This window comes from Protopterus annectens, chromosome 12.part0 (genome assembly GCF_019279795.1).
Source record: "Protopterus annectens isolate FY-2018-M chromosome 12.part0, PAN1.0, whole genome shotgun sequence".
Taxonomy (NCBI): domain Eukaryota; kingdom Metazoa; phylum Chordata; order Ceratodontiformes; family Protopteridae; genus Protopterus; species Protopterus annectens.
In genome coordinates, this window is record NC_056746.1 from 99107099 (window position 1) to 99132958 (window position 25860).

The 25860-nt window shown below is 42.8% G+C and overlaps 1 protein-coding gene across 1 annotated transcript in view; it reads right to left on the reverse strand.

Annotated features, from left to right (window-relative positions):
* Nucleotides 1-25860, reverse strand: part of CLCN7 (chloride voltage-gated channel 7) — a 1228907-nt gene that overhangs the window by 119134 nt on the left and 1083913 nt on the right. Inside the window, exon 22 of the mRNA XM_044089120.1 lies at nt 16784-16843. Within this exon, the coding sequence (XP_043945055.1) occupies nt 16784-16843 (60 nt within the window). The remainder of the gene's footprint in view (nt 1-16783; nt 16844-25860) is intronic.

Here is a 25860-nt window from a genome sequence, read left to right on the forward strand (position 1 = left end):
TGAAATTCGTCAATAGCACTCAAGAAAAATCTTGATGAGTGGATGGGCAACAGGAAATTCACCCCATCACATTGTTGGCCCTGCTAAACAGCTGCACAGGTAAATTGCATCCATGGGGGTGAAAGCCAGGGAACCTTGCTGGCTAGGCTTACATAGGTCCTACGGCTGATAGCCTAGTACCTACCTATGAACCTATAATATCTAACATTGCTAATTCTTGATGGATGCTAGTTTGGTTCTATCTCCACCAATCACCATTTAACAAAAAAGGAGACTGTTATCGGATTTTAGGGATGCCCATGCACCCATTACGGTGCAATATGCCAGACAGATAAGTGAGCATGTTTCTGAGCCTCCCAGTTCTTTTGCTACTTGTACAGTTCAAATCACGATCCTTGCTATCTTCTGAGAGGTTCTATACTACATAGGTAGTACATACACAAATAGGGGTCTATATTACATTATCGAATACTTACATCGAACGTCATATGGTTGACACCATATGTTCAAAGTTGCAAGTACTCGAAAATGAAAGTGGAAATCTCAGTAGAGACTTCAGTTTACTACACTGTAGTGTGATCTCAGAGTTGGTATATTTAAAGAGTGGAAAGTGTGAGGGGTGCAGGAGGGCTTGCCCCCCTGTTAAAACATTCAGGTAAGTTTTTCCATTTTTTTACTTTTTTTTATTTAATTTTCATATACTTGCAACTTCGAACATATGGTGTCGACAATATAACGTTCAATGTTGTAAGTATTCGATAACGTAATATACACCCCAAATAACATATGACAGAGAAAAGTCTGACCTCTTTGACCAGGAGAGATGTTGGTCACCAAGATTTCTTCACACTGGGACTGGCAGAAGGGTGATCCACACAGTGCCAGGCACAAGTCAGAGGATTATCAGAAGGACAAATATTTGGACATTCTAGCTCTCCAAAGGGGAAGCCTGGTGTTAAACTGTGTCCTCAACATGCAGGTGCTGAGCTTCACCTTAGCTCATGAAGTTGCAAGTCTAAACCAGTTGCCTATTTTAACAAAGGATAAGGGTCTGGTAGAGGTACACCTCTGCTCCCACCCTGAAAGGTGTTTTTGTACCACACAGATCCTGAATGTTCAGTTCAGCCTCAAGGATAAGGCCAATACACAGGAGCAATCTCTTGAGTCACCTGTCTGGAGACTACAGACACTTCATAGCAAACACACACCACCTGGGACTGCACCTCAAGGCCCCTGAGTCACCTGGCTGAAGACTGCAGGCACTTCATAGCAAACACACACCACCTGGGACTGCACCTCAAGGCCCCCGAGTCACCCGGCTGAAGACTGCAGGCACTTCATAGCGACCACACACCACCTGAGACTGCACCTCAAGGCCCAGCTGAGCAATTTGGTATTAAATGAGAAAAAGCACTCAGGATATGTAGCACAGAGGCTCACATCTCAGGGGCCTTTCAAGGAAATATTTTATTGCCTGGTGGTAGTATGAGAAGCAATGCCAGAAGTGTACCATTAGTGATTGTGCTCAGGAGCAATCTCCAGGATCATGCAACCTCCCACTGGGACATATCATGTGTGGCAGGTGCACCACTAAGACGTATCATGTGGCAGGTGCACCACTAGAACGTATCATGTGTGGCAGGTGCACCACTAGAACGTATCATGTGTGGCAGGTGCACCACTAGGATGTATCGTGTGTGGCAGGTGCACTACTGCATACCGATGCAGTATCCCCAACACTCACATTACATCAGTTAGGTGCACACCTTTGCATGAAACCGTGCAGGAGCTTAATCACTTGGACAATGAGGGGGGTGTTTGGCTCTCTCATAATCAGGCCCCTATGACAAATCTGAAGACTCCAAAGCTACTGTCTTTAAGACTAACAAGGAAAATTAATTTGCTCCTTACATACCCTCTGGATAGGGTTCATAGGTAAATATTACACAGTCAGTCTGCACACTATTACATGCATAGCCAATAACAGTCAGTGACCAAATGTGAGAATCAAGCCCTGTATCTTGTGTCTGTGAGGTAAATACCTTAGTCATTATGCCAACCCCGAAGCCCCCCAAAAGAACCATAAAGTAACTAAAGGTGAGAATCCAACCCTGTACAGTCTACCTGTGAGGTACACACCTCAACTGTTAATCCTTCTTTTTCCTCAGACAGAGGCCTAAAGGCTCATAAGAAACAGCTTAAGCGGATCTCAAGTTCCTATTTCATCCATAGATTGTGGAGCTTGAGGAACCTTAGGTCACGTTCCTTGCATTCTAATACACATTTGGCTTTGCAAAATAGGAATCAGTTGTATGTTTCATCAATTCTTGTTTTGCTTAAAGAAATACCAGTGTGTAAAAAGTGATACTGGCAAGCTGTGATGTTAAGGAGATTTTTCCTTTTATCAACTGTTGTGCAATCAGAATAGGAATATTTATGGCCATAGGAGTGTATGGCATTCTGGGAGCTTGGCCATAGGAGTGTATGGCATTCTGGGAGCTTGGCCATAGGAGTGTATGGCATTCTGGGAGCTTGCCTCCTGCATTTTGTTTCCATTTTAATAAATTGTGCCATTGATGGATTTTTTTTTTATTGGTTTCAGTTCCAGTGAATTTTTTTTCATGAAAATGATATACATTTCTTGGTCATTAAACCACCTGACCCAATGACACTTTAAATCAGCGAGGGAGGACCTGGAAAAGCTTGATGACTTCCCAGAGTCTCAGCTCAAAACAGATTTTCTAGAGACTCTATCTATGGCTTCTGCAGTAAGCTGCCATTTGTTCAGCTCACTAGAACACTAATTATGTGGACAATATGGCTACGACCACAGGCTCAGGTATATGAATACACAGGATGGCATGACTGAGGAGGTCTTCCCTGAAGGAGGAACTTAGAAATACAGTCCCAACTAACCCTTTGCTGGGGGAAATGCCATTCAGTCAGCCCATTCAAGATCTGGTTGATGACATCCTGCTGAGGATAAAAGCACTCACTTCTATAAATGGCCTTTGTGATTGCTCTCTTCCCACTTTCACTTCTTCCTCTTTGAAGCCCCCGGTTGGGAAAGGACTTGCGCCATGCTTCACAAAGGTAATGAAGTGACACAAAGTCTTGCCTTGCCTAATACCAGCTAAGTCACTCGAGACGATGGCTCCACTGAATACATGTTGTCATAGCCTTGGACTGCTTTTGTAAGAAGGCAGACGTCAGAGTTCATCCTTGAGCATAATCATAAAGGACCAGAGAGTTATGGAGATGGTTACCCTCCGTCAAGTTCTGGAGCGAGCTTAGTGGTCCTCCCTGAGCAAGAAAAAGCTCTTCTGCTAAATCAGTAAATATCAATGGAACACCTACAAAAGGCCAAGACTCTATGGCTCAAAGGGTGTAGAGGTTACTTTGGAAAAGGGTTAGGGGCCTGCTGCCTTTTTTAAAGGGGGATGAATTCCATCCTATTCTGAAATTAAAGCTAACACAGCCAGAATGCCTATTAAATGGGGTTTCAAATGGTCACCCACCAGGGGGGGTCATGTTCTGGCACCCACAAGGTAAATGGATGGTGTGTCTGAACATAAAATACACTGCATGCTACCCCAGCATTTTGTAATCACACAGACTGTTTGGGTATCACTTCCAGCACAAAGTGCTGCCATTTGGGCTATCTTCAGAACACAGCCTTTATCAAGGTCATGGTCAAATGTCTTGCAGTTAGATCTTCTGGAAGCTCACATACAAGGACCTCTTGAAAATGTCCCTAAAGTGGGCACTCTCACGGTTGAATTGCTGGGGGAGGGGGGCATTCACTGATCAGTCAGTATAAAATAGAGGAAGCTCTGCCTGACTTCTGTTAATGGCTGTTTTTTTAAATAATAGTTAATTGTTTTCTTTTAAGTATTATATACACCATTATGTTATTGTTAATGATTTCTTCCTTAATGTGTGCAATCACCACAGTACAAAGTAATATTCTATTTCCAATAAATTCTCTATATAGTACCTCCTCAGCAAAAAGACGACATGGGCAACTTTAGTCCGCTTCTTTACCCCTCCCCCAACAGTTACAAATGAGAGTCACCACCTTTACCCATATTCATATGGTCACTAAACTACCCCTTCTCATCCCACCTAGTCTATCCTCTCGCCCACACCCAGTCATAAACATCTCGGTCCTCCTCTCCTTCCCTCCCTTTGCCTCAGCCCATCTCCTTCTTATCACTTTAATTCAATCCCTATCCTGATTCCTCTGACCTGTTCTCTTCACCCACCTTCTAATGTCATCTTTTACCTTCCTCATCAAACACCATCCCTCTATTATTTCTAGTGTAATCCACCCAGCTGTGATCATCAGTTCTCTTTCGCTAGTTGTTCTCTATCACAGATAAGCAGAGAAGGCAGCTATTCTCTATTTTTCATTATATCTTAATCCGCAACTTCCTAATCCCTCTTCCTTCTAACCTGTATTCCCCTTACATTCCCACATAAACAAGTTATCTGCCTCTGTCTCCCTCCTCCTTCTAACCTGTATTCCCCTTACATTCCCACATAAACAAGGTATCTGCCTCTGTCTCCCTCCTCCTTCTAACCTGTATTCCCCTTACATTCCCACATAAACAAGGTATCTGCCTCTGTCTCCCTCCTCCTTCTAACCTGTATTCCCCTTACATTCCCACATGAACAAGTTATCTGCCTCTGTCTCCCTCCTCCTTCTAACCTGTATTCCCCTTACATTCCCACATGAACAAGTTATCTGCCTCTGTCTCCCTCCTCCTTCTAACCTGTATCCCCCTTACATTCCCACATAAACAAGTTATCTGCCTCTGTCTCCCTCCTCCTTCTAACCTGTATTCCCCTTACATTCCCACATGAACAAGTTATCTGCCTCTGTCTCCCTCCTCCTTCTAACCTGTATTCCCCTTACATTCCCACATGAACAAGTTATCTGCCTCTGTCTCCCTCCTCCTTCTAACCTGTATTCCCCTTACATTCCCACATGAACAAGTTATCTGCCTCTGTCTCCCTCCTCCTTCTAACCTGTATTCCCTTACATTCCCACATAAACAAGTTATCTGCCTCTGTCTCCTCCCCTTCTAACCTGTATTCCCTTACATTCCCACATAAACAAGTTATCTGCCTCTGTCTCCTCCCCTTCTAACCTGTATTCCCCTTACATTCCCACATAAACAAGTTATCTGCCTCTGTCTCCCTCCCCCTTCTAACCTGTATTCCCCTTACATTCCCACATGAACAAGTTATCTGCCTCTGTCTCCCTCCTCCTTCTAACCTGTATTCCCCTTACATTCCCACATAAACAAGTTATCTGCCTCTGTCTCCCTCCCCCTTCTAACCTGTATTCCCCTTACATTCCCACATAAACAAGTTATCTGCCTCTTATCTCCCTCTTCCTTATAACCTGTAGTCTCCTTACATTCTCACATAAACAAGTTATCTGCCTATATCTTCTCATATATCCAACATCATGTCTTTGTCACATACTCTAATCTCTCTTAACCTTCCATGCATCCTACACTGTCTATCCAGCATCTTTGGGCCGAAGTTATGCAAAGGCCCTTACAATCACTCACTCACTCATCCATCACAGTTCTTCTTTCTCCCTTATTTAATTTTTCCCTCTTCCAATGTAACCTCGGCTTCTCAATTTTCTCCCGTCCCACAAAGCCTTCAACTCCATATAAACTTTATCTATTCTGCAGTTACCACATGCAGACCATTCATTTTTTGTCACTTTCTTCCACTCTTTCTGCTTCTTACTCCTTTTATTGTTATTTACCGCTGCCCTGTATAACAACCAGTGCCCGTCCTTTAACCCAAACTCATTGTAAGCTTGTCAAAACTCTGAACCACCCACCTTCTTCCTTCACAGGTGCAATACCCACCTGAACCTTTTTTCTTCCACTGATTCCACAAAGCTCTTTAATTTGCATTTAATATTTTCCTCTCCCTTAAGTCACTACATTCACTGTCACCAACCTCTCAACAGCCTTGGATGTTCTCCTCTCAGTTTCTCTGACTGTCGCTACATTTGACCCTCTTCACTCTCTTCTCAAATTCCGCATCTCAGTCCCTCTTCTTCCCTTCCCCTTAGTCCGCAGTGGCAACAACATAAAGTCTAAGGACGTGCAAAGATAATCCCCCTGTTCTATACCATCTCAGTCTCCCTACTACAACCCCCCCCCCCGTCACACATCTGTCACACGTATTCTGTGTCTGCAGAACCCATTTATCACACAGGTATGTTCCAGTACACCTCATCAGATACTGTACAAGGAGCACTACTAAAAATCTAAACACTTCTGCTCGTTCCCCTCCCCCCAATGTTCCTATTTTCCCCTGATCATCTATTCAATAAAAGTCCTAATTACCATCTTCAATTGCATCAATTTCTTACTCTTACTCTGTATATCCTAAACTTTATAAAGCAGTCTAACTGCTATTCCCTTTTGGAAGCAGAAAACCCAGTATCCCTCCAACCTGACATTGTGGTAGTATCTCAACTTGGCCTCCCTCAAATAGATCAAACATTTTTATTACTTGAAAGAGTCAGCTGGGCCTTTTATGAGCACTGCAATAAAAGCGTTTGTATTCCCTGAGACAACAGGGTTCAATAAGGAGGATATATGCAAGGTTAGAGACAATAATTAATAAAAGAGGGTTCCACTCCAAAAAACTGTGTTTGAAAAGACGAACAAGGCAGGGATGTCCTCTTTGCCCTTTGTTGTTTGTATAACATTTACAGCCATTGGCAGAGACAATAAGGGACTCAGTAATTCAAGAATATAACCAGTGTGGTAATCAAGAAAATGGAGTTTTATCTGCAGATATTATTTTGCATTTGAAAAATCCAGAAAAGGACATGTTGGTGTTGTGGAACATTTTGAGATAGTCTGACATTTTTTTCAGGATATAAAATTAATGAAAATAAAACAAAATCTATTGCAGTAAACTTCATACCCACACATGAAATGATTCAGCAATACTCATACTTATGGGGATATAAGATGAAGTATTTAGGTGTATGAATTAAAAAGTGTTCTGTTATGGCAGCTGAGGATATGTGGGAGGCGTCTCAACAAAAGAAAATACAGAAAAAGAGAAACCGGAAGCATGCTTCTCAATTGTCGAGATTTTCACAGAATATCCAGATTTTTGTCTCATAGTTTTGGACTATCCCTTACAGAATGTATGGTTTTCTGGCAAATGGAGAATTGAAGTCACTAAATAATGACACACATTTGACTTTCATACTTTATAGCTTCAGAAAAAGCATACTAACACAAAACCTGTTATTCTAACAACTCTTCAAATTCATAAGACCAATACTTAAAATATGTCCCTGTTTTGAGCCTTTGTCCCCCTGTTATTTTAGGCTTTGTCCAGATTTCTTGCACTAACAGGTACAGAAGTACGATTTGAAGCTTTTGCTTATGAATATGGACAGCAAAAGGTGCGAGTAATGAAAATGTTTTTAGTCCTTTTAGCTTTAAATACAAGTCAGGCAGGCATATTTTTACCACTCAGACGAGAAACTGTGGATTATAATTAATGAAGAGTTGAAGGAATTTAACAAAAAATAAGCCAAATGACTCAAAAACTTGTAAACAGTAATAAAACTTAAAAAAGATTTGTGTGAAACGCTAGTTCATTTAACATTAAACAGAGAAGTAAAAGCAACTAAGCGCTTTTGCCAAGAAACCGTGAAGTGGCTTCATCAGAGTCACTGCCTTGGTCGCTCACTTTTTTTTATTTTTATTAGATGAAGGAATGTATTTGGGAGGGGAAGAGGGCATGCGTTGATCCTCCTCAAAGGACAAGGTGGTTTAGGATTACCCAATTTGAAGGGATGCTTTAGAACTATGCAGTTAAGGTTTACACACCTAACACAAGCAGAAGGATTCAAATCAAACTGGAAAGGGATGATAAAACGGGGAAGTCTGGGAAAGTAGGACTTTGGATCTAGGCATTTAAAGAAAGATGACAACAATACTACAGAATATTATATGCATAAAGTATTTTAAAAACTAAGCCAGTGTAATATGTATTTAATCAATAGGTATGTCTGTAAGTAGGGATACAGAAAATAGATGAAGGGGATGCAATTTACTGACAGCAATTAGCAAAGGAACAAAGGCATTGAGAGCAAATAACTTGGGAGACAAGAGGCCAAGCAGAAGTTTGGACTGCCTTTCCTAACTGGGACTGATAACAACGTGCAAACAAAGAGAAAAGGACAGACCAGCTTTGGTGGAATTTCTAGTTGATTCTGGACAAGACATTTCTGAAAAAAGGGATAGTATGGTGTGTAAAATATTCCATGATAATCATAAGACTCAGAGGAGATTAGTAAAGATTGACAAAAGACAACAGAAAAGCAATTTTACAAATGGGAAGACCATTGCTAAGGTACCCAAGTATCCGATGAAGTCTAAAAGGATTAGGATTTTTACATAAAAGTGTCTGCACAGGTATTTATACCTCAACTTCAGATTTTTTTTCCCTCATGGAGATACAGTTGTGATGGGGGAAGAGAAAGGTAAATGGGAACTATTTTGTTTTCTTTTGGGAGGATGTAGTAAGTTGGTAGATTTAAAAAATTCCCTACTGGGTACTTTGACAGAAATGTTGGGGGGGGCAAATGACAGTAACTAAAGAAATTACACTTTTGAGCTGGGACACAGAAACTGAATTATGTCTGCACAATAAGATTTTACCAAGTTTAATGTTATTTTTCTGTCAAAAAAAGTAACTGCTAGAAAACGGAAATTAAAATACATTCCACACATCAAGGAAGTTCAGGGTATTGTAAATGAGATAAAATAAATGGTGGTGGGATCTTTACAATGGAAAGGAGCAGATTTCAGAAAAATAAATGAAAAATGTGGTAATAATACATTAATACATGCAGACAATGTTTTGGAAAAGGAGTAAAAAGGTTTAAGGGAAGGCAGGAACTCAGCAATTTATGTAACGGAGGCTTGAATAGAAATTTAAAAATGAAAAAGTGCATGTACACTGTACAAGAACAATGGAAATTACTGCGTTTTTGATTTCTTTTTTATTAATGTATGTAATACCACATTACAGATTAAAATGTGATGATTTAGTAAAGATGTTTAAAAAAAATTTGTCCACAACTCTTACAACTCAAATACATAAACCAAACTGTAAGCAGTTGCCACTGGACCCCATATGGTAGAACTTCCCTGAAAACACTTTTAAAGTACAGGGTCATATATCTTCTCCATGCCCACAAAATGCATACAGTCAGCTCTGGAAAAACACTGTGACCCCCTCCAAAATGTGTGTAATAATAAAGAGCTGATGCGCTTCGTCATAGTCAGGATAGAAACTGTACTGCTCTGCCTGAATCAAACACTTGGCTGTTCGATGAAGATTCCTTCTAATTCTTTGGCATACTATTTTACCATGGAGGTTAGGGAACCATTGCCCCAGTTTATCAGTCTAGGGGTACTACCACAGCCTTTGCCATAATACTGGGACTGCACTTTTAACAATGAAAGGAGAATATCCAGCTCCTTCCAAATTTTCAGTTAGATCTCATCCACTCTTGCAACATATCTCTCAACCTGGAAACATCAAAAATCTGGACAAATGCCCATGAAAAATAGGTACAAATCTGTATGCTGATTAACATAAATTTGCATATATAATTGGATAGCCCCACCTACTCCAATGGAATTGTGGGAACCAACTTTTAAATGCAAACTGAAGAACAGACATCAGCACTTGCTGCCCCTGTCAATGAGGGACACAGGTAGTACCTCTGGGACAAATTTATCTGTTAGAAACTCTGTTTCTAAATACTACTACCTTTCAAATAGAAATCAAAAAGTCTCTAAAATGTTTCTGTCAGTTTGCTCCTGAAATGAGTGGACAAATTATCCCTCCCCTTAAACACACACAGACACACACACACACACACACACCCACACACATCCCTAGTTCAGTTTACCATGCAAACCAACCTCTCAACTTCTTACTACAAGAATTCCGAATAAAGCTAAAAATACTGGAGGGGACAAAGGCTTAACAAAGGTATTTGTATAATATTGTTATTACAAACTTAGAAAATAGATAAACTAACATTTTTTTTTTGCATTAGCATGCATTTACTGAAGGACGAAGTCTGAAACTCAAATGCCTGTCATTATTTAGTGACTACAATACTCAAGTGATTTGCCAGAAAACCACAAATTTTATGAGGAAAAGACCAACAAATTACAGGCTAAAATCTGGACAGTTGCGAGGTTATGCATACAATGTAGCAGAAGTCCTTCAGAACATTTCCTGATGCTAAGCACCGATTTCACTTTACTACCCCCCACGTGCACATACACACACACAGTAAACTAAATGTTTGCTGCAGAAGGATTTATTCTGCCATGGAAATTAAGTAAATAAAAAAAATACCCAACTTTCATAATTAACCCAAATCTAGATGTTGCCTGCTAGTATGGAGAAACATGTGCTATCTAGACATTTGTATAACTGACATCATTCCCAAAAGCATTGTGGGAAAATCCAACTGCCCAGAGTAAAGAAACCCTTCACGGTTAAATTCAGGACTAAACCCTGATATGGAAAAAAGTAGCGTAAAACTGAACTCCAGATATGTACTTTCACTTTGGTGTAAAAACACACATTGCATTTTCACACTACTATACATAATTAAACTAAATCCACATTTTAGTTAAGATTAAGGAAGAGGTGTCACTGCAATAGCAAAATGTTGAAAAGTGAAAAGCATACAAACAGAACAAGGAAACAACTAACACTGCCCCAGTTAGTTCCTCTTCAATTGTGTTTGTGTTGCCCCAGTTAGTTCCTCTTCAGTTGTGTTGTTTGTGTTGCCCCAGTAGTTCCTCTTCAGTTGTGTTGTTTGTGTTGCCCCAGTAGTTCCTCTTCAGTTGTGTTGTTTGTGTTGCCCCAGTTAGTTCCTCTTCAGTTGTGTTGTTTGTGTTGCCCCAGTAGTTCCTCTTCAGTTGTGTTGTTTGTGTTGCCCCAGTAGTTCCTCTTCAGTTGTGTTGTTTGTGTTGCCCCAGTAGTTCCTCTTCAGTTGTGTTGTTTGTGTTGCCCCAGTAGTTCCTCTTCAGTTGTGTTGTTTGTGTTGCCCCAGTAGTTCCTCTTCAGTCGTGTTGTTTGTGTTGCCCCAGTAGTTCCTCTTCAGTTGTGTTGTTTGTGTTGCCCCAGTTAGTTCCTCTTCAGTTGTGCTGTTTGTGTTGCCCCAGTAGTTCCTCTTCAGTTGTGTTGTTTGTGTTGCCCCAGTAGTTCCTCTTCAGTTGTGCTGTTTGTGTTGCCCCAGTAGTTCCTCTTCAGTTGTGTTGTTTGTGTTGCCCCAGTAGTTCCTCTTCAGTTGTGCTGTTTGTGTTGCCCCAGTAGTTCCTCTTCAGTTGTGTTGTTTGTGTAACCCTGGAAACATTACAGGTGTATTCCAAGCCATTTGCTATTCTTCTCTCAACCACCTCAAATGGGGTGGATCCAATAGTTAAGATGGACCCCCCCTCCTTCAGCGCCAAGAAAACACAAATTCGTGGGCTTCTTTAGAAACAACAAAAAGGTGAGTACATAATCTTGTATAGGCTAGGGTTTACAATCCAACACCCCCCCCCCCTGGTCAGGCCTAGGTGAGTCAGTTACAAACTACAGCTCAAGATTTTAACCCAAAATGACCCATTCCTACTACTCCATTTTAAGTCAGACTTGCTACAATCGCAAAGTTAGCTCTTTCAATCCCAATTGTTATTAATGACTAGCACTACACTCTATGTCTCGCAGCGTAGTATATCTTTCATCTGTAGCCCAAATCATAAATATCCCCACAGTTTTTATTGCTTGTTTCTACTGCTTAGGCCTACTGTAGTCTTTTCAAGCCTCACATCAATGGGGCTGCTACGGTGGAACAAACAAATCTCCCAGTGACAACAATGTAACCTGGTCCACCAGCTGCGGTACACATCCCAGTTAATTCAGTACTAGTCTAGGCTTTGTTGGAAAATCTTTGTCAAGAAATAACAGATCTCTGTAAAAATGAAATAAAATTAGAAAGGAACTAAATAGGATTTTTTTACTCTGTAAAGGCTTGCAGCCGAGGCGCTAGGAGAGGAGAGACAACTAAAAGGTTTTTATTAAATTCTTATTTTGGAAAGTAGAGCTGTTTTCACTGGTCTTTTGTGTGGTTTCAGAATAAATAGGATTTCTAATTCTAAAAGTGCATACGAGGAGTCATTAGTATCAAAGGAAATATTACACAATAGCTGGAAATAAATGCAGGAAAATCGGCATGAGTGCAACAACTGCAAAACATGATTCATAATAAGTTTGTATTTCCTATTATGAGTCTATGACTCAAAACAATATTTTATTTATGTCTTTATTTATTTTACCTGCTGGAGGTGGAGGAGGAGCTGGGGGAAGAAGTAGTAATAGAGAGATTTTTTTTTTCATGATGATGACCGGCTATTGACCACCGCACAGCTCCGGGTCCGAGACTGCTCTGCTGTTCTCCTGCTTGGGGACAGGGTTGATTCTTGCCTGCCTAAACTAAATAAATATTAGCTGGAGCCTGTAACTCGGAGACTTCACATTGGGTCCCTGGGAACTGATTCTGGAATCCGGACTTTCAGAGAGCTGTTACAGGCTGCAGCCAGCGTGTGAGATGTGACTCACTGAATGTGCGAAGTGCACAAACATGCAAGTATGTAAACTTAAACAAACGCACTCTGACTCAGCCCTCAGCTGAATTCAGACAGGCTGGTCATGGAGCTGACGTCATCTTGCACGCCACTGCACGAGATGATGACATCAGCAAAAAAAGGCCGAAAAAATGAAAGCAGGGAAATTTGGGAATTAATGTGGCACCCCATTATTTGGACCTCAAAACCGGTAAATACCGAGGTATTTGGTACGATTGAGAGGTATGTCTTGCAATCTTGCTGAAACAGAAGTGTTAAATGTCAGCAATGATTTCACCTGTAGAACCGTTTTCTTCTGGCACTGCCTCTCGGACGAAGGCATATCCACTGGATTTAGATGTTCAAATCATTCCTTCCTCCTTTTGAGAGTTTCCCCACTTGAAGTCAGCATTTCTCCACTCTTGCTGAAAATAGCCCTGGGCAATATCCTACCTCCTCCTTCTAAGTCAGAAGATAGCTTGCAAGAACGTCTTTCAGGTCATCCAAAAATAGGGCCCGTGGCCACACTGACATTGTCACATGCCTGAGCCTTTACTCAGGCAACTGCTGCTTTCCTGGTTTGTTAATACTGTTCAGTCATAACCTGGATACTCTCCAGTTAAATCCAGGATCCCCCTTCTCAGAGATGCAAAGATTAATCACCACAATTTATGGCCCTAGTACCTCAAGCAATCTACAAACCAGCATAACTCCTGTGGAGGACAGCTACTAACCTACATTTCTAGCTGCACACTACCTTTTATTTGTTTTCAATATTGTGGCTAATGACATCAGCTAGCCATACAGCCCTCAGGGTCATATGACTGATACCCTTGCACAGATGGAAGTGTCACACCAGCAGGTCCTAGGGTTAGTGGCATGGCAAAAGCTGATCACCTTCTGGCCACCTCTCCCTGCAACTACCCCAGTTAATAAATACTGAACAGGATCCATTAAGGCTGTATGTCCTCGACCTCCATAGGTATAAGGAATAAGCTTTCAGCATCAGGTCTAATGAAAAGAGTACACATTTAGTCACAGACCTTCGGTGAAACTTGTTCTCTTACAAGCATTGTTACATGCAAACTTGATATTTGTTACATGGCCAAATAAAATTTGCTGAACAGTTTCAGATCAGGCAAGCCATTCCTCCCAATCAAATCTCTCAAGTATGTTTGCATCACTCTGCACAAGAATGTTAAAGTCTCCCTGTAAATTGACAATCTACAAGCAGTACCATGCTGAGCACTGTAGCATTAGTGTGTAGCAGGTCTGAAACTACATAATCTGCAGGCAGTAACTTACTGAACACTGCAGACATAGTGTGTAACAAGTCTGAAACTACATGATTTGCAGGCAGTAACTTACCGAACACTGCAGACATAGTCTGTAACAAGTCTGAAACTCTATAATCTGCAGGCAGTATTTTACCGAATGCTGCAGACAGTGTGTAACAAGTCTGAAACTCCATAATCTGCAGGCAGTATCTCACCGAACACTGCAGACATAGTATGTAACAAGTCTGAAACTCCATAATCTGCAGGCAGTAATTTACAGAACACTGCAGACATGGTCTGAAACTACATAATCTGCAGGCAGTATCTCACCGAATGCTGCAGACAGTCTGTAACAAGTCTGAAACTACATAATCTGCAGGCAGTATCTCACTGAATGCTGCAGACAGTCTGTAACAAGTCTGAAACTACATAATCTGCAGGCAGTATCTTACCGAGTGCTGCAGACATACTGTGCAACAAGTCTGAAACTCCAAAATGTTGCGAGTATCCTCAGACCTCTCAAAGGCATCTCCTGAGTATCAACTTCAAACCAGGACAGCCCACAACCCACTTGAAAAATCTGATCCCACAAACACTGCTGTGTATGTAGATGCAAGACTGACTAAATTTATTTGGTGCTTTTTAACCTTCTACATCAGCTCTGTCTCCTTTCCCATAAAAGGGGTGACATTTTATATTCCATGAGCCGGTTTCAACTGTCAGACTTTAGTTCCATCTTAAAACATCTTGTGTTGCCTACCACTAACTGACTGGCATCACAACTGAAGTCCCCCTTCACCTTGTCAACATGGTGACATAGCTTCTTCAAGCTGAGCTTGGTCAAGAAGCTACATGTCACCTGGCACTTGCCTGTGAACAACAAAGCCACCCTGGCCCCCATAAGGTGGACCCAGGTACGCCTGTTGTAGGGATGAACACCACAGCCACCCTGGGCTCCATGAGGGGGATCTGGGTACGCCTGTTGTAGGGGCATGAACACCACAGCCACCCTGGGCTCCATGGGTGGATCCAGGTACTCCTGTTGTGGGCAAGGTCTTCCAGTTGTTTAAATGAATCATCATGGGAAGCATTCAGGATGACTGTTAGTCTGGCCTTTTCTAGCAGACCAGTTTGCCAGTGATGTCCTTGCCATGGCTTGACATCACAATGCAAAGATCACAAAGACACTCACAGATCCCTCTACCACACAAAGGTCTTGATCCATGAGGAGAAGCAGTACTGGTCAGAACAAAAGTGTACTGAGTTACCAAGATTTAAGAAATTAAATTCATAAGCATTTCCTCACAACCATCAAGAAATGAACCGTCATTAAATCACAACAAAAAACACACATTTTTCCCCACAACAGTACATTTTCTGTCAGTGGCTCTATGCCAGTACCACCTTTAGAAACATATGAAATGACACACACAATATGAAGATAGAGATGCACGTCTTTCCCCCTCAAGATCACAAACAGCCAAAACCTGATCTCACCTGACACCAACACTCTACACCTGAGTAACCTGCTTTTTCATGAAATTTAAAAGACAATTTTACTGCTCAGTTTTGTGACATTGGGTTCACAACAATCATGTGATATATGTTCTGGCCAACAACGTCAATAAATACTAGATTCTCATAGTTTATGTAGTGGTTTAGAAAACAAACACAGTACTATAAAGTGACATTTTCTATCACTTTCAACGTTATAACAAAAACAGTTTCAACAACTGTAAAGTGACATCCACATGTTCCAGATGGAGAAAGAGGGATAAAGCCGGGATTATCACCCAGGTGATCCAGAATCAATTAGTGGCTCAGGCATCTGACAGAGGACTAAGGAGGGATGAGTGTTACCATCCCTAGTGCGTGGTCCTGTGGGTGTCTCCTTTGATTACCCCTGGTGAAGGTAGGGCAATATGTTGCATGCACCCATTGCACATCTGCACTCTGGTCATACCATACAGAGCTGGGAGGAGGAGGGTGGTAACAAGATAGGTCCATAAAGCAGGAAGCTCCCTGGCTAAAAGATGGATAGCAATGACCCCCCCCCTGGATGTCTTTAACATCCTTGCTAACCCCAGCTTAAATTTGGGCAATGGACCGGGGGTGACTGGAGTGCCAGTTGACCCAGTGATGAAAGTGGGGCACTGGGACAACTGTCATAGTGACAGAAGGGGAGGAAAAAATTAATAAATGGCTGAATATGCTACATGCAAACCTAAAAAGTATTAGAAATATGCCCATTCATACACAAGGTCAAATAAGGTCAGAACTACAACTGCAAAACTGAAATGATTAACATTTGTAAAATATTCATTTTAAAGTGTAGCTAAATATTTGGTTCATAACAGAAGCTATTAAAACAAATATATAATCGTACAGCAACAGACCTAAAACACATTACATAAAACAAAATATTCTGTGAAAATAACATTAGAATGGACATTTTCAACTAAAATTCAATACACAGCTCCGCTATTACCTTTGAACCTAGGAAGCATAGTCTACAAACATTTTATAGGTGTCACTGTACAAGTTCTAGAAAATGTTATTAGAATAAGTATTTTGGAGATGCAACTCTTTAAAAACAAAAATAAGAAATGCCATAAACAATACATTAGGGCCACAAACCTATATAAATTTGTTTGTTGCAAAAGACACACAAAAGGTGCAACCTATATAATGGCAAAGCAATGACAACTGAATTTCACAAGTCTCAGGTCCACATTTACTTCTATTAAAGACCCATCTTCACCTCCAACAATTTTCTTTTAACACTGTTGTTTGGCTCACCTTGTGTTTCAGCAGGACAATAAGCTGAGACCGCAGAATCAGTCCACAAAGTCTTCCAGGCTAGTGAGAGTTTGAATAAAAAATAAAAACGTAAATCAGTTTAAAGGGCACATAATCCAGTACTAAAGGCACACAGTCACTTTACTACAAACTATCCCCAATAATCACATTATTACAGCAGTACAATCTTCAGAAATGTGAAGTATGTTCTGTCCATCTCAGGTTTCTATTTTCCTATGTCACAAATGCAACACTAGCTTCTGACCAGACACAGATGACTGCCTGAGGTGTCAAGGCAGTTACACAAACTTTAACTAGCAGGCAAAGGAAACAGTGACACTATGAAAGAGACCAATGCAAGACAGCACAGTTGTGTAAAACCATACCATAACAGTAGATGTCCTTCCTTTCACTTGTTCCACTAGTCTTTACATACGGGATTCCTTGACAATGGCAGCCCAGTGTCTGGACAATATACCATAGCCTTAGGAAAATACAGATGTTGTATGTTGTACGTCTGCTCCCCACTCAAGGCATAGGGCATAAAGATAATGTACAGACGTACATATTTCAGAACAGAAAACTCCCAGGAGGAACAAATATTCCTAGGAACTAGGGGGAACATGCATCCCAAAGGAGAAACAGGAAAATAATTCCAGGCCAGGAAGACAGAAGGAACAGGGCAGAGTATGAATAGGAGAAGAGAAAAAGCAAATATTGCAACAGTGAAGAGGAGAACATCTACTGCTATGGTAAGATTTTACACAACTGTACTATGTTCTTCCATATCACTGTTGCCATATTTTTTACATGAGAGAGAGTACACAAGCTCAAGAAGAAACTGGGAGGAGTAAGGCACAGAGGAGCCTTCTAGAAACCCATGCAGGACAGCTCTGGCAAAGCCAACTCTTGATCTGGAAGCAACATCCAACTTGTAATGCTTAGTGCAGGTATGGACAGAAGCCTAAGTAGCAGCCTCAAGCATGAAATTGGGTGTCCTGTCCTTTGAAAAAAAAACTCCAGAGGAAGCAACAGCTCTAGCAGAATGAGCCTTAACAGAGGTAGAAAAACATTTACCATGAAATGAATAACAAAAAGAAATGGTTTAGAGATCCAGGAGGATATTATTTTTCTTAGAAACAGCCAAACCTAGAGACCTAGGATGAAAGGAAAAAAAAGTTGCTGAGATTTGTGAACAGCCTTAGTCTTATCCAAATATCTGAGCCATCTATGCAAATCCAGCAGTGTGAAGAAAATACAGTTGTGTACACATATAAATGTAGAGTGTATTCACCGTTGCAGTCCTGGCTTATGGGATTTCCTGCTTCAGAAGCCCTTGGCTGGCCTGACTACCAGAGTAAAAATAATTCCCTCCTCCTAAGGCTGGCTGATGCTCTACTCTGACATTGGTATGTCTGGGTATAAAGGGAGCTGGCCAATGCCATGACATCAGTTTTTCTTGCCCCTAGAAGGTAGGTGCCCCATAGGTGACCCTTAAGCAAGGGTTAGTCGTGTCTGATGGGTCCCCCTCCAGCAGGGAAGAACAGGGAAGTAAGCTGTTACTGCAAGGAGAATAAGGGGGATGGAAGGAGGGAAAGGTGACTGCAACAGTGAATACATGAACATCTACATTTACGCTAAGTGTACACAACTGTACTATGTTCTTCATGTCTTACTGCTGCAGTCCTGACTTGTGGGATGATTCCCAAAGCTGTGAAGATGGTGGAAGCAGTATTAAGGAGAGGAGAGGATGCCTTGAAAATGGCAGTGCAGTGGCAAACCCTGCTCTGGCCTGTTGGAAGGACGATGCATGGTAGTGCTTGTTACAAGTATGCACAGATGACCATGCAGCTGCTTCCAAAATGTTTTTGGTAGGTACTTCCTTTAGGAAGATTGTGGAAGCAGAAGTGGCCCTAGTAGAGTGAGTCCAAATGGATTCAGGAGGCTTCTTGCCATGGTAGGTGTAATAAAAGGGAATAGGTTCATAGGTTTATACTAGGCTATCTCCCCTAAGACATTTATAAGCCTAGCCCAAAGTTTTGTGGCTTACGCCACCCCTTATATGAAAAAGTACTGTGCCCATTAGTTTGTTGTGCCTCTGTCCAGCAGTGACACAGAGATGATTCCCTGACACAGAGATGATTCCCGGGGTAAACCTCTGATCTCCCATCCACAGGTCAAGATTTCTCTTGAACAGAGCCAGCGAGGTGCTTTGCCTCACTTGGACCGGGATTTTATTCCACAGCATAGGGAGTCTCTGAGTGATAAATCTATCCCTCCAACACGTCCTATTTATATCCGTGCTAAGGTTTAAGTCGCTTGCTCTAGTGGTTCTGGTGGATTCGGTTTTTTTGAGGTGGAGCATGTCCATTAATTCCAGGTTGGACATGGCCTTGTATGTCAGGCACATGTCACCTCTGAGCAGACGGTATGCGACTGAATAGAGCTGGAGTTTCTTCAATCTGGCAGCATATGACAGATTTTGGAGTCCATTTATCCTTTTGGTGAGGAACTTTTGGGGTCTCTCCAATTGCTGCAGATGTCGGGTGAGATACATCCTGAATGGGGCATTGTACTCGATCATTGGTCTGATAAGTGAAGAGTACAGGGAACAATGACCTCACTAGATCTGGATGTGAATCCCTTCATGATCAGGTGGGCAATGTAGAAGGTCTTTCTAACAACTTTAGCAACGTGAGTGTCAAAGAAAGGCCACTGTCAACCTGGGTCCCCAGGTCCCTGATAACCTCTTCTGTGCTTAGTGGATTGCCACCTGTATGGTAGCTTGGGGTTACCTTGTTTTTCCCGAAGGGTATAACTATACATTTTTGGCGTTTAACTTCAGGCCATGGCTCTGGCACCAGCTATCTGTTTCCGTGAGTCCCTCTGAAGGATATCCGTGTCCGATGCACTTTCCACTATGGCCCAGTTTGCAGTCATCTGCAAACTTTGTCAGCCAAAGTCCTCCCATGCTGGCCTGTACTTCTGAGAAGTAGATGCCGAACAATAGGGGGCCAAGGACCGAGCCCTGTGGGACACCACTTGTGACCGGCTTGGAGTCTGACATAGCGCCAGCAACTCTAACCCTGTGGGTTCTGTCCTTAAGCCAGTTTGCAACCCATCTTGTGACATATGGGTTTACATTTAAGCTGGTAAGTTTTTCTACAATACCCGAGTGGGGTATTGTGTCAAAAGCCTTTGCAAGGTCAAGGTAGGCTGTATGGACTGCCTTTCCCTCATCAATGGCCTTGGTGACTGTTTCAAAGTCGTCGACCAAGTTCAAAAGGCATGATCTGCCCTTGACGAAGCCAAACTGGGTCGGGTCCAATGTCTGCAAGCCCCCTATATCTTTGTTTATGAGCTCCATTATGATCCTCTCTATAGCTTTGCAGACTAGACTTGTTAAGCTTATGGGGCTTGGAGAGATTTCCGTTTGGAGACTGGTTTGCCTTCAGATCTCAAGACAAAGGAGACTAACAGTTTTTCTGTTTTCCTGACAACTTTAGTTCTGTCAAAGTATCAGTAGGGAAGAAAGTAGGCAAGTGTATGGCCTGGTTGAGGGAAGTGTCTGTGACCACCTTGGGCATAAAGGAAGGGTTAGTGATGAGTGATACTTTGTCCGGGAGGAAAATAAGAAAATGTTCCGCTGCCATGAAGGCCTGAAACTCAGAGACTCTTCTAGCTGAGGTGAGGGCCAAGTAAGAGGACAGTTTTCCATGTTAAGAATTTTATTTCAGTGAAAGCAGCTGGTTCAAAGTGCGGTAAGGTCAATATTTCTAGAACAAAGTTGAGGTCCCAAGGAAGGGCAGGTTGCCTCATGGCAGGTCTGATGTGAAGTATTCCCCTAAGGAACTGTTTTATCAGAGGTGGGAGAAGATAGAAGGAAGATTAGGAATGTGGGCTGAAATGGCAGAGGTGTGTATCTTAATGCATGAGAAAGATAGGCCTCTGCGCACCAAGATAGCTAGATAGTCCAAGATGGCTGCAATGATGGCTAAGGCCTTTCTCCTGACACCAAACAGAGAATCTTTTCCACTTGGCAGAGTAGTTTTTTCTAGTACTGGGTCTTTTAGAGTCCAAGTATATTAAGCACCTGGCTATTCGGGGGGGGGGGGGGTCAGGGTAGAAGTTTGTTGAATTATCCAGGCTGAGAGTTTGACAGTCTGCAGGTTGGGGTGTAAGAGTTTCCCCTTTGCCCAAGTAAGCAGATCTACTCTTTGGGGTAGCTGCCAAGGTTTTTCTTTGATCAAAGTCATTACCAGAGGGTACTAATGTTGCCTGGACCAGTCTGGGGCTACTAGGATGTCCCTCAGTCCTTCTTCTTTGATTTTTAGGAGGACTCTTGGAAGGAGAGGCAGGAAAAGTAATGCATAGAGAAACAGATGGCTCCAGGGGAATGAGAAGGCATACGTCCTCCAGGCTGCACAAAGTTTGTTCCTGGAACAGATTCTTTTTAGCTGAGTGCTTTTGTCGGTGGCAAAGAGGTCTTATTTGAGGGGGATCCCCATTTCTGGGCTGTGATGAGAAAGGTTTCCAGATGCAGCTGCCACAAGTCAGACTCCATTAAGTGCCTGCTCAGGTGACCATCAAGTGTCTGCTCAGGTGGTCAGCTAGAGTGATCTGAATCCCAGAAAGGTACTGAGCCATCAGGTGCAACCTTACAGCATCTGCTGTCTTCCAGATCTGCAATGCCAGATGGCAAACAGAGAAGGAGTGGGTGCCCCCTTATTCATTTAGCTACCACATGACTGATGTGTTGTCCATTTTGATAAGTAGGACCCCTGGTTTCCAGTGATCTTGGAAGACCATCCAGACCTTCTGTACTGCCATCAGTTCTTTCCAATTTATGTATTTGTGGCTGAACTGTTTTTCCCATTTGCCCTGCGATAGTAGGTGCTGGAAATAACCTCCCCAGGCTGTTTCTGATGCATCCATGGTTAAGGTTTGGTCCTGAGGAATGAACCTGAATGGGAGACTCTGGTTCTGAGTACACGCTTGTGCCCAGCATGCCAGTTCCTCCATGAGGCAGGGAATTAGCTGACTTTCTGTCTCCAGGGACTATGAATGTTGGCACCAGATATTCTTGAGGTACCACTGAAGTTTCCTCATGTGTAGCCTGACCACAGGGATCATTATTATACAGGATGCCATGCAGCCCAGTGCTCTGAGGAACTCCCTGGCTTAGAGGCATTGTCTCTGCATAATGTCCTGGGAGTACTGGGTTAGAAAGACAGACTTGTCTGCAAGGAGGACTGCCCTTTGGAGGGAGGAATCCAGCAGAGTCCCCAGGAAAACTATCCAGGTGGTAGGATATGTGATGGACTTGCTGAGGTTTATGGCGAATCCTAGGGAACAGAGTATGGCCTGGGTGAAAGCCAGATCCTTGAGGAGCTTTGGCTGACTTGTGGCTTGTACGAGGCAGTCGTCCAGCAAGGGTAAATTTGGATGCCTATCATTCTGCAGACGGCAATCACAGGAGCCAAACATTTTGAGAAACCCTGGGAGCAACAGGCAAGCCAAAGGGAAGAGCAGATAACTGAAAGTGATTTGTATCTGCTCTGAAGCATAGAAAACTTCTGCAAGATTCTTCTACAGAAATATGTAGGTAGGCATCTTTTGGGTCCAGAGTAACCATTAGAGCCTGGGGTTTATCATGGGGAGCAGCTGTTGAAGAGTAAGCATTTTGAATTTAGGAACAAAGACAGACTGATTGAGGATGGACAGACCCAGAAGAGGGTGTTAGGAGCTTTCTTTCCTGGGGACCAGGAAAAGCCTTGAGTAAAACCCTTTTCCTGCCTGGTGGTTTAGTACTGGTTTCACAGAGCCCTGTGTGCACAGACTTTGGATCTGAGAAATAGCCTCAGCTCTTTGATTTTGTGGTACATCGGGGAGGCCTGAGAATCTTAATGGCTCTTTGAAAGTGAGCCTGTAGCCATTTGAGACGACTTCCAGCATTCAGTTTTTGGAGGTGATAAGGGCCTAGTTCTCCTTGAAAAGGGAAATCTTCCTCATACCTTTTCTGTGGGTGGTGGTCGGAGAGGGCTAGATGAAAGGGTGGGGGCTGAGTCACTGATGATTTCTGCTAAGGCACTGTGGCCTAGCACTCCCCAGTCTGCCCTTTGAGATTGTTGCTACTGTCTATGAGGCCTTTCTCTGACTTGGCTTAGACTGTGTGGGAAAGGGCCAATGTTTAGTGGGAAAATTCCTACTACATTTGGGTGGCTGGACTTTGAAGTCTTTAACAGTCTGCATTGATTTAGTTTTACCCTCCATCTTTTTTTAAGATTGCCTCAATCTTTATCCAAGGGTGCATCTACTAGTTTAGATATGACCGGTTCTGGTAATGTCTCCTCTCTAAGCCAAGCACATCTTCTGATAACAGAACCAGAGACAGCAGCTCAGGTAGAAGGCTCCAGCGCATTATAACTGCAGTGTAAGGACTGCTTAGTAACCTGGCACTGGAATGGCAGAGATCCAACAGTTCCTTGGAGGCGTTCTTGTCTTCCAAGGGGATATTTCTTTCCTCATATTTTCCAAGACACTTTGCTAGTATTTAATAGTATGGAATTGGCAGCTGAGGGCCTTCAAGGCCAGGGTAGAAGAAGTGTAAACCTTCTTTCCAAGCCTGTCAAGGGCTCTGCTTTCTTTGTATGTAAATAGTGTGTTTTTAGAGGTACTAATTTTAACTGCTTTTGGCACAGGAGTGACAACCTATATGTCAGCAGTGGGCGTCTTGTAAAGGAATTTACGAAAGTCCAGTGCCCTGTAAAACTAGTCAGGCTTTTGGGTGGCTGGGTGAGTGAGTCTGGGTTGAGAGATGATTCCAAGAAAGCATCCTCTACTACCTCCAAAACTGGAAGAATGGCCAAGGGTTTATGCTGTGGGAGATCTAGGAACTTCCTGACCCTCTTCTTTTTGATTGGGGGTATTCCTGTGCCTGTCACTGGAAAAATTCTCTCATGGCATGCAGAGTTTCCTCAAAAGTCATGTCCTCAGGGGGTGAAGCAGAAAGTAAAACCTCTTCCAAATCAGAATCCTCAAAGGAGGTAAGGAGGGGTTCATCTTCAAGGACAGAGTTCTCCTGATCAGAGTCCTCATCTGAATCAGGGGGTTCTGAAATGGGATCAAAAGTAGGATCACTCTTCCTTTTTCCTGGTGAGAATTCAGGGGGAAATTGCCTGCCTCTGACCAGAGAAATGAGGGGCCTGGGAGCCGGTAGGCCTAGACACAGTTCCTGAGGTTGAGCTCTTCTAGGATGTAACTTTTGTCTTGGGCCTGTGTGTCTGTAGTACTCTGATGCTGGTCTCTTGAAAGAAAAAATGGTTGCTGGCAGATTTCCCGGGAGAGTGTCGTCAGCTGTGGATTGTTTGCCAGAAGATGAAGCATGCAAAGCGACTCTGGATCTGACAGATGAGCCATAGGCCAAGGCCTATGTTGAAGTAGAGGGACCAGACAGCATGTCGGACTCCGAACAGGTCTCGAGAGAGGCCTGACCCTACACAAGTTTTGCCACTGCCTCATTCGCAGAAGGGGGCTGCAAAAGTGCCTCACCTTCCTCTGCAATGATGGCGTTGGGGGACTGGTGGACGGCAAACCAGTATCGTACAATGTCTTAAGTGTGGGTCTTTTTTTTTTTCCCCTTTTTGCACTTAGGGAGTTCAATCTCGGGATGACTGGAGGATGCCATCATGCAATGGGATTGCTGACTAAGGTGCTTAGACAATATTTCAGCCCTATGCCTTACACATCTGGTAGTGAACCAGCCACACAGATGGCAATTCGAGACAAGGTGGTTTGAGCCTAAGTATGCGGCACACAAAGTATGAAAGTCTATGAGTGGGATTTGTTTTCCACAACAGAGATGGTTGTTAACTTTATCTGACATTAAATAAAGAGAGTTCCCCAATGGGATACTCCGCTTTTGGAAGATTTCTCTTTCTGGTGTGGACCGACCAACGCACTCACTACTGTTTCGGGCTCCGATGGCAAGAAAGACTGATGTCATGGCATCAGCTGGCTCCCTTTAAACCCAAACATACTGACATCAAGGTAGAGCATTCACCAGCCTTAGGAAGGGGGAATTTTCTACTGTGGTAGTCGGGCCTACCAAGGGCTTCCAAAGCATGAATCCCTTATGTCAGGACTGCAACAGTGAAACATGAAGCACATCCTTCTCAATAGCAAACTGCGGAGAAGGAAAAAAGAGGGCAAATTAATAGATTAATTAAGAGACAATAAATGAACCACCTTGGGCACAAAGGACAGATTAGTATAAAAAGACACACCATTTCTATGAAAAACCAAGGAAGGAGGAACAGCCATAACAGCCTAGCGTTCAGAGACTCTCTTAGCTTAAGTAAGAGCCAAAAAAAGAACAGTCTTCCAAGTACAACGGTGCAAGTAAGCTGAAGCTGAAGGCTTAAAAGGAGTTTGAGTCAATTTCTCAGGTATAAAACTTAGTTCCTAGGATGGTGGAAAAGGCTTCTGGGGGGGGGGGGGTGATATGAAGGCCACCTTTAAGAAATTGCTTGACCTCAAATCTAGAGGCAAGAAGAGGAGTCAATGGAAGACAAGCAGAAATAGTTGAAAGGTTAGTTTTAACCGAAGAATATGCTAACCCAGCATTAGCAAGTCACACGAATAAGAGAGAACCAGAGTGATCCCAACAGAAAATGGATCCTGGTTATGAGAAAGGCAACAAACAGAAAATCTCTTCCATTTGGACAAATATGACTTCCTAGTAGTGGGCTTCTTGGTCTCCAGCAGAACCCTAAGCACGTCCTCAGAAAAAAGGTGCCTAAAAGGGGTCAAATCCTCCCACACACAGTGTCAGTTGAAGTGTGGACAAGCGAGGATGGATCACAAACCCGTTGTCTTGAGTTAGAAGGTCCACCCTGTGAGGTAACATGTGGTGACTGCCCCTGGCTAGGCAAAGAAGGGGGAACCAATGCTGTCTGGGCCAAAAGGGACTCAGCAACAAGACTTTGGGGGGTCTTGCCTGATCTTGAGCAAGACTCATGGAATCAGCAGAAGGGGAGAGAAGGCACAGAGAAACATCCCTTTCCAAGGAATAGCTA